Genomic DNA, 10,436 nt, shown 5'->3' on the forward strand with positions numbered 1-10,436 from the left:
ATCTCAATCCCCTTCAGTTTTACACCATCAAGTTGAGAGAATAGAGCTTGGAAGTGCCTTCAAATTTTTAGAATTCCATTCTCTTCAGTTCTCTCGTTTTCATGCTGCCATGAGCCTATAAATTACAAGTTATTTTCAGGGATCTCGCTGGTGCTTGTGCGTTTACGGAGATGGATTATGTGCTTATAATGCTCACGGCACCATCGTTCCAATAAGCTGTTGTTTGTTGCGTTGAGGAGTGTGCCTACTCCAAAAAACGTGGAGGATTACTTCTGCATGGTGGAAATTTCCCTCGATTTGCAATTCAATGTGCTAATGGCCAATAGACCAGACTGGCGATTGTGAAAGAGGTCAAACTGTGCAAGTTTTGGTTCCCTGTAAGAACATATGAAGGTTGATGTTTGTGGAGAAAGCAGCAAGCAAACACATGAGATGGACTGAATTGCAGCTCGTGGGCTTTATGGAAAATAAAAGAAAGGACTGCCTCAAGCTTAACATAAAGTTTGTTTTTGAAGTGTGTTTAGCATCAATGGCTGGAGGTAATTTTCTTGGGCATAAAACTTTATTCCACATTAAAGTTCAGATTTAACATTATTAAAGTTTTCGATTCTTTTAAGTGTTTTATTTTGCATTATAGAATCATTATAATTGTTATTAAGCTTACATTTGGTATCAGAGCCATTTTTATCTCTGCCTTGGTGTTATAGACATACTGGTCTACCGCTTGGTTGAATTATCTGCATTTCACATCCTGCTATCTTTATCCATGGCCGGTTTTTTTCATTATCTTTTGGTCCTTCGAAGCTACAACAGGCATTAGTTTAATTGCAATAATAATGTTTTGAAAACATATAAACTAGTATGTGAAATAGCTGAATAACATTTATAGATTTATGCTATTATTCTAAGAAAGAAATGCAGTTGTGGAAATATGGTCGGCAAGAATTTAATTGTTAAAATTGCGATTGAATTTAGATGATTCAACCCAATAATCGTATTTCTGGGTTTTTTTTTGTCATTTTGACTTATTCCTTTCACGAAACATTGCTTTTACTCTGGTTACGATTTATTTATAATCTTATAAGTGAATTTTAAGTGCTTTGAAAGTGTTTCCACTTTCCATATTTTTAATTGCTTCATATTAAACTGTGTATACACCATTTCACGTAGCATGAAATGTGAAGTACCGTGTATAGTTTTGTTTATGCAATTTATGTAAGAAATAATGTCTAGTGATCCATATAATTTTAATTGATTAGATAATATCCAAAGCATCTCTAATTAAATAATATTATATATTATGATTGGTTAGGATCACATAAAGATTATTTAGACATTAAATTGTAATTAATTATACTAGATATACTAAATTTTATCCCACATGAATTTTTATTATATTTATATAATTAATTAGGATAAAATATTCATAACTTACCCACATGTATTATGAATTAATAGTCTTATCATAATGTTCAAAACTAAGATAGAATTTATATCAAATTATAATCATAATATACCTTTAGAATTACGAATTAAGTGAATAATTTGATAAATTCTATTATAAAGAGTAATTGAATTTGCTTGAATTGGAAATTTAGTCCACAAGCAATTTTTATGTCATTAGATTCAATTTTAAGCATGAATTACATTGGTAAAACATGAAATTTTATTTAGACCTCAGTTTTAACATAAGCATGTGATCTTTAATTTTATGTAGTTGTACAACTTGCAAATTTCCCTGAAATTCGTTGTGATACCCCTGAACTTAAGGGAGATAACTATAAGGTTTGGAAGGAGAGGGTTCTTCTTCATTTGGGGTGGATGGACATAGACTATGCTATTAGGAAAGATGAACCACCGACACTCACTAATACCAACACTGTAGCAGACATCACGCTTTATGAACGATGGGAGTGATCCAATTGCCTAAGCATGATGTTCATTAAGACTAAAATTTCAGCTGGTATTCATGGTTCCGTTGATCAGCATGAAAAGGTCGGAGACTTGCTGAAAGCCATTGATGATCAATTCATCACTTCAGACAAGGCACTAGCAAGTGCACTAATCATGAAGTTCTCATCCCTAAGGCTCACCAGTGTGAAAGGTGTGCGCGAGCACATCATGCAAATGAGGGACACTGTGGCTCAATTGAAGAAACTCGAGGTTGAAATATCGGAGTCTTTCCTGGTGCACTACATCCTGAACACCCTTCCACACTAATATAGACCCTTCAAAATCTCATACAACACACATAAGGATAAATGGTCAATTAATGAACACATGACCATGTGTGTTCAAGAGGAAGAGAGACTAGTGATGGAACTGGGAGAAAGTGCAATGCTGGCAACGCTTGGAAAGGGAAAATTTCAAGCCAATCGGAAAGGGAAAGGTAAAGTACCTCCCCAAGCCGACATCAAGAAAGATTCCAAGTGGTTCTTCTATAAAAAGAAGGGACACATGAAGAAGGAATGCGCCAAATTTTAGAAATGGCTTGCGGACAAAGGTAATGCAATCTCGTTTGTTTGTTATGAATCTAATATGGTTAATGTCAATATTATCACTAGGTGGATTGATTCTGGATCAACAATTCACATTTCGAATTCCTTGCAGGGTTTGCAAAACCTAAGGAAGTCAGTGGGAAGTGAGCAAAGCATTTTATCAGGAAACAAGATGGGCTCACATGTGGAAGCTATAGGAACATGCTATTTAACTTTAAGTAGTGGCTTTGTTTTAGAATTAGAAAAGACCTTTTATGTTCCAAGTTTTTCTAGAAACTTGATTTCAATTTCAAGGCTTGTACCTTTTGGATATTCCTTTAACTTTTCATAAAAATCTTTCAATTCATTTTATAAGTCTGATTGTGTTGAGAATGGTATCTTGTCTAATGGTCTTTACTGCATTAATTTACAAAACAATGTCACTTATGATTCAATGCATGTTCACACTAGCACTAAAATATGTGTTATTAACGAAAATTCCTCTAAATTATGGCACTGGAGACTAGGTAATATCTCCATAGAAAGAATTAAAAGATTGGTAAATGAAGGGGTACTTAATACTCTGGATTTTACTGATTTTGAGACTTATGTGGACTGCATAAAGGGAAAGCAGAACAACAAGTCAAAGAAAGGTGCCAATAGGAGTTCAGACATATTAGAGATCATACATACTGATACATGTAGTCTAGACATGGACTCACATGGTCAGAGATACTTCATCTCCTTTATAGATGATTACTCACGATATATGTTTCTCTACATGCTTCATAAAAAGAGCAAAGCATTAGATGCCTTTAAGATCTTTAAGGTTGAAGTAGAGAAACAATGCGGCAAGCAAATTAAGATCGTGAGATCAGATAGAGGTGGAGAATATTATGGTAGATACATAGAAGATGGACAAGCACCTAGGCCATTTGCAAAATTTCTTCAAGAGCATGGGATTGTTGCCCAATACACCATGCCTGGTTCACCCGACTAGAATGGTGTAGCAGAAAGAAGAAACCGAACATTATTGGACATGGTGTCGAGTATGCTTAGCAGCTCCAATCTTCCTAAATCCTTGTGGACTGAAGCACTTAAGATGACAGTGTATATATTAAACCGAGTTCCAACCAAGGTTGTTCCTAAAAAGCCATTTGAATTATGGAAAGGTTGGAAACCGAGTTTGCGACATATGCGCGTTTGGGGATGCCCGTCCGAAGTGAGAATTTATAATCCACAAGAGAAGAAGCTGGACCTAAGGACCATTAGTGGGTATTTCATTGGATATACTGAAAGGTCTAAAGGTTACAGATTTTATTTTCCATCTCACAACACTAGGATTGTGGAATCAAGAAATGCAAAGTTTCTTGAAAATGACTTGATCAGTGGGAGCGATCAAACCAGAAACATAGTTTTTTAGAAGGATCATTTAGAATCTCAACCTTCCACCTCAAGTGGTAGATTGGTTATTGTTCACAGCACCCCTCAAGTACAAACTGGTGTTGAACAACCAATTGTTGAAGTTCCACAAGTTGCTGATGACATTCCAGTAGATCAGGTAGTTCAAGAGTTGCCAAGAACTTTTGAACAATGAGTTGAACCACTTACTTCTCAGGAAGATGATGATACAACATTAAGAAGATCTACTAGACCAAAGAGATCAACAATACTTGATGATTATGTTGTGTATCTGCAAGAATCTGACTACAACATTGGAGCCGAAAATGATCTCGAGTTTTTTTCACAAGCCATGAGTTGCAAAGAATCAAAATTATGGTACAATGCCATGAAGGAAGAGATGAATTCTATAAAGAGTAACGAAGTCTGGGATCTTGTTGAGTTGCCTAATGGTGCAAAAGCCATTGGGTGTAAATGGGTCTTTAAGACAAAGAAAGACTCATTAGGAAACATTGAGAGATACAAGGCAAGACTTGTTGCTAAGGGATTCACTCAGAAAGAAGGAATTGACTACATGGAGACTTTCTCTCTTGTATCTAAGAAAGATTCCTTGCACGTTATTATGGCATTAGTAGCCCATTTTGACTTGGAGTTGCATCAAATGGATGTGAAAACGAAATTTCTCAATGGAGATCTAGAGAAGGAGGTTTACATGAAACAAGCTGAAGGATTCCTCTTTAGTGATGGTGAGCAATTGGTTTGTAAGCTCAAGAAATCATTATACGGATTAAAACAAGCATCACGCCAATGGTATTTGAAATTCCATAATGTAATTTCTTCTTTCGGTTTTGTAGAAAACATTATGGATCAATATATATACCTGAAAGTCAGTGGGAGTAAAATTTGTTTTCTTATTTTATATGTGGATGACATTTTGCTAGCAACCAATGATAAGGGTTTGCTACATGAGGTAAAACAATTCCTCTCTAAAAATTTTGATATGAAGGAAATGGGTGAGGCATCTTATGTCATTGGCATTAAGATCCATAGAGACAGGTTTCGAGGCATCTTGGGTCTGTCACAGGAAACCTATATTAATAAAATTTTAGAGAGATTTTGGATGAAGGATTGTTCAGCAAGTGTAGCTCCCATTGTGAAGGGTGATAGGTTCAATTTGAACCAATGCTAGAAGAATGATTTTGAAAGGGAACAAATGAAGAACATTCCATATGCTTATGCTGTCGGAAGCCTAATGTATGCTCAGGTCCACACAAAACCTGACATTGCATTTGTTGTGGGAATGTTGGGACGATATCAGAGTGATCTAGGTTTAGACCACTGGAAAGCTGCAAAAAAAGTAATGAGGTACCTTCAAGGAACCAAAAACTACATGCTTATGTATAGACGGACGGACAATTTGGAAGTAATTGGCTACTCAGATTCTGACTTTGCTGGATGTGTTGATTCACGCAAATCAACATCAGGATACATTTTTATGATGGCCGGTGGAGCTCTATCATGGAGGAGTGCCAAGCAGACCTTGATTGCCACTTCCACTATGGAAGCCGAGTTCGTCTCCTGTTTTGAGACTACTTTACATGGTGTATGGCTTAAGAGTTTCATTTCTGGCTTTGAATTATGGATTCTATCTCTAAGCCATTGAGAATATATTGCGACAATTCAGCTACTGTTTTTATGGCTAAAAACAACAAAAGTGGGAGTCGAAATAAACACATCGACATTAAGTATTTAGCTATGAGGGAACGTGTTAAAGAAAAGAAAGTGGTCATTGAGCACTTTAGCATTGAGTTGATGATTGTTGATCCTTTGACTAAGGGCATGCCACCATTTAAATTTAAGGATCATGTAATGAATATGGGACTTGGTTCCATTATGTAGTTTCTCATTGTATGGACAATGTTATTTTAATGAAATTCTTAATTATTGTGATGTTTTCCTCATATTTATGTGCACCTTAATTTGATTTGAGAGAATTCATCTGTGTAGGACCAAGAATAAACATAAGGTTTATTCATTAAGAACTTGTTGCCACATAAATTATAATAAGAATAAATACATAGTAATACATGGAAGATAATACTCGTCATTAGAGGACTTATCACCATGATTCATGTATCTATTACTTAATACAGATTATTAGTGGGTTTTAAGATGAGACATTAAGATTGGAAGTATGGACCAAGTGGGAGAATGTTAAGCTCCCTCTCCCATAATGGCCGCCGACTATTTGGAATATGTCTACCGCCAAGTCAACTCCCTTTACCGCCGATTTATTATGGAAACTGTTTGCCAACCGATTCCATTAATTCAGGAAACTATGTGCAGTTAAATTAATTTTTGTTTGGGAGCTTTTGGAGTGGTCCATTACTCCCTCTGGAGTTCTCTACCATGATTTGTGGAACACTTGACACATAGCCAACAGAAGCTTGATGGAAGCTTGGCTATATATACCTCTTTTTGGCCCCCAAGCTCACTATCTCAATCCCCTTCAGTTTTACACCATCAAGTTGAGAGAACAGAGCTTGGAAGTGCCTTCAGATTTTTAGTATTCCATTCTCTTCAGTTCTCTCATTTTCGTGCTGCCATGAGCCTATAAATTACAAGTTATTTTTAGGGATCTTGCTAGTGCTTGTACGTTTACGGAGACGAATTATGTGCTTATAATGCTCACGACACCATCGTTCCAATAAGTTGTTGTTTGTTGCGTTGAGGAGTGTGCCTACTCCAAAAAGCGTGGAGGATTATTTCCGCATGGTGGAAATTGCCCTCGATTTGCAATTCGATGTGCTAATGGCCAATAGAACAGACTGGCGATTGTGAAAGAGGTCGAACTGCGCAGGTTTTGGTTCCCTGTAAGAGCATATGAAGGTTGACGTTTGTGGAGAAAGCAGCAAGCAAACACAAGAGCTGGACTAAATTGTAGCTCGTGGACTTTGTGGAAAATAAAAGAAGGGACTACCTCAAGCTTAGCAGAAAGTTTGTTTTTGAAGTGTGTTTAGCATCAATGGCTGGAGGTTTTCTTGGGCATAAAACTTTATTCCGCATTAAAGTTCAAATTTAACATTATTAAAGTTTTCGATTCTTTTAAGTGTTTAATTCCGCATTATAGAATTGTTATAATCGTTATTAAGCTTACATGAATTGTATTTTTGATGGTAGAAATGGATTCAGCACCATAAAAAATGTCTAGGACACCTAAAATTTTGAAGTTTAACAACTATAACTTAGATTTACAAAAATCCTTACCAGATTTTCTCTAAACATGACCGGAATTTCTATAACTTTCCAGGCAACTCCTCCACCTTGTTAGAGTACGTGGATAAAATCACCCATTTAAAAAAAACGATAAAAGCACAAAACCCTCCGTGCTGGCCAAGCAAACCTAAGATGTCATACGTCACCAAGTCGGATGTCCACCAGATGTCATACGTCACCCAGTCGGATGTCCGAGAAGAGAAGTCAGTAAAGAAAATAGAAGAATTATTTCAACTTAGGCATGCCCAAGAAGAGGGTAAGGACCCTACGCGCTGCCCAAGCAAACCCGGATGTCATACGTCACCAAGTCAGATGTCCCGGTCACTAAAGGAAACTAGGAGGAATTATTTCAACTTAGGCCATCTAAAAGAGTTAATTAAACATTTATTGTTAGTGAAGTTAATGCTAAGATTATCTAGCATTATTTTACCAGGAAAAACCCTGCAATGGAATGTATAGTTATTTTACCAGGAAAAACCTTGCTCATCATGGGCAATATATTGGATATCTTAGTTTTTATTATGGCCTGTGCACAGGGAAGAGGCCGAATAAAACTTCCAGTTTAAATTTGGATTAAAATCATGAAAATTCATTATATATATTTTAATTCCATAGAACTTTATGTTAAGGTCTTAAATTCGGTTTTGGTGCACTACTAATACATTATCGATAATCAATGATAATCAATTACTAGAGTACCTGTATCTTAGGCAGTCATGGTGAAAGACATCAAAAGACTATCTGCAACGCGTGATAAGTCCTTCCTCCACTTTTCAATGATGCTGGGTTCGTATTGCAGTTTCTTTCTCCCAGTTTGATCATCATACGTCGTCTTCCTTTCGAGATTGTACAGGGCTTCAGAATACATTCCATCTTTGCGCTTAGTCACCCACGGGAATTTTCTCAGGAATCGGGCAAACCGACCTCTGCCACGCCTGCACCGAAGATGAGCGGGCTTAACGTGGTAGAATACTGGGATGATGGGAGCACCGGACTCCAACATCTGGTGGAGCTCCTCAAGACACCATGGCGATTCTGCATATGTGGGGGAAAATATCGCTATATGGACTGACGCTGTTGCGATAGTTCGTGCAATTTGAGGAGCCACCTGTTCTCCCACCTGCAACGCCTCCTTGTCCAGAAAGGCTCGGAGTTTACAGAGATCAAAGTGATTGTAAAGGTGGCTCACGAAGGTTTTTTTAACATCCGCCCCCCGGTGATTGATGAATATGTCGTTACGGGAACCGCTGTTCGAGTTGCAGAGGAAGCCAGAATCTGATCTCATATATATATATATATATAATTCCACATATATATTTATATTTGTTTCCCATTAAATCTTTGTATTAAATTACTCGATTATAAAAAGTAAAAGTGAAAGTCAACAATAGAGATAACACTTAGAATACTACCAAAACATTTAATTAATCAATTATAAAAAGTGAAAATAAAAGTAAACTATTTAAGATTGAAATGTACATAAAAATTGAATTAAAATACATTTTTTTTTTTCCATAACAAAAAATAATAACCAGAAAAAATCAAGAGATGAATGATTGTTATTAATTAGAAACAAAGTTATGTTTTCTTTATTATTATTAGAAAAATGCTAGAATAAAGTTTCATCATTTTATTGAACCATTAAAAATCTTTATTTTTACTTAATTTGAGTTATTCCCTTTAAAATGAGTTTTTTTTATTATTTAAAAAAAAATCAATGTTTTATAAGTTACAACCTCTTACAAACGCCTCTTCTAAAATAAACACTTTTATTTAATTCAGAGCTGCTAATTCTCACCTAAACTTTACCAGGTAGCCACGTCTCACATCACTCATCTGCGTGGTATATTTAAGCAAGTCGACAACCACACGCCAATAGCTCATGGAAGAAAGAGGGAACAAGCCTCCCATCAATAGGCCTACCTTCAATTTTTATTTCCTATTGTTTTCTGAATGGGATTGACTTCTCATGACAATAAAGGGAAAACATCATAATATTTCTTATTACAACTCTAATTTATTGGATTGGGAGCTTAGGTGGTTTTCTTTCAAATCTATGTGTTGAGTATATATAATTTCATACTTATAATCATAATTAAAAGTATACATGTAATCTAAGATCATGATGAACATATATAATCTAATATATACATTAATAAATAAATACATTAGTTTAATTTAAAGACAAACATGTAACTATTCTTATTGGATATTTGTTTATAATTATATATGAATCTCTATCATAAACAAAACTACATTCATTCTATATATATATATATCTATATATATAGGTATAATGGTAGACTTAAGTAAACATACATCTCAGAATGAACATACATAAAATACATTTAGATATAGCAATTATATATAGACATATATAATCGACCAAGGTGCAAAGTAACTATTAGAACAACAATCAGACATTGGGTAGATTTATAGAAATGTAATTACACTAAACTTGATATATGTGAATCTAAATTTCCATAAATGAAAATTTTTTAATAGTTCATAAAGATTCACATAAGTTTAACATTGAAAATAAATAAGATTCAATGTCAAACTTATATATTATAATTAAAAATATAAATAGATATTATGTATCAATAAATTTTGTTAAGAAGTAAAAAAAAAGAAAAAAGTCTTGAGAAAAATAATTTGTCACAAAATTCAATCTTTTGACTTTGACAATAATTCTTGAGATTGCAAAAGTTCGATTATAAAATAAGAATAGAAAGAAAGAAAGTTGCAAAATACTTCGAGTCATCAATATTGGGTCATATTTAACTAGAATTTGAATGATTTGCATTTCAGATAAAAGATAAATCTGTCATGGAGCAACTGCCACAAAGAATAATCTTTTTTTTTTTTTTAAGAATGATCTCTAAGGGAAACAAGAATTACTTTGTGAATACGAAGATTGTACACACGTGCGTTTCATAGTTTGTGGCTAAATTCCATCATTTGTTTTTTTGTTTTTGTAAGTCAATATTCTATTAATGTCGGAAAAAGGAGTACATACAATCCATCCCAAAACAGGTGGTTTCACCTCGACTGGGTTTGTTGACCAAAAAGTTCACCAGATGAAAAAAATACAAAAAAGTAGGTAAGGATATCATCCATAAACGGTTGGGCTAGAGGCACCAAAGCACAGCTAAAACGTAAAAAAACACCAGAAATCATACTAGTCATCTAACGTAATGGATGTAGGGTTGCTCGAGGCTGTTCCAAGAGGCGAAGGAGGGCAGAAGTCACACTTAACATGTCCAACCACAACCAGTCTTT

The 10,436-nt window shown here is 35.0% G+C and overlaps 1 protein-coding gene across 1 annotated transcript; it reads right to left on the reverse strand.

Annotated features, from left to right (window-relative positions):
• Positions 1-7,860: 7,860 nt before the first annotated feature.
• On the reverse strand, positions 7,861-8,439 carry LOC149208057 (putative 2' cyclic ADP-D-ribose synthase BdTIR). The gene has a single exon (XM_089398224.1). It carries the CDS (start codon positions 8,437-8,439, stop codon positions 7,861-7,863), a length of 579 nt encoding a protein of 192 aa, XP_089254350.1.
• Positions 8,440-10,436: the final 1,997 nt, after the last annotated feature.

This window comes from Pinus tabuliformis, chromosome 1_2, assembly GCF_031772625.1.
Source record: "Pinus tabuliformis cultivar Carrire ecotype Pingquan chromosome 1_2, CPIR1, whole genome shotgun sequence".
NCBI lineage: Eukaryota > Viridiplantae > Streptophyta > Pinopsida > Pinales > Pinaceae > Pinus > Pinus tabuliformis.

Bases quoted from the DNA above. Each gene is read 5' to 3' on its own strand.
- LOC149208057 (XM_089398224.1), bottom strand. From the start codon at position 8,439: ATGAGATCAGATTCTGGCTTCCTCTGCAACTCGAACAGCGGTTCCCGT.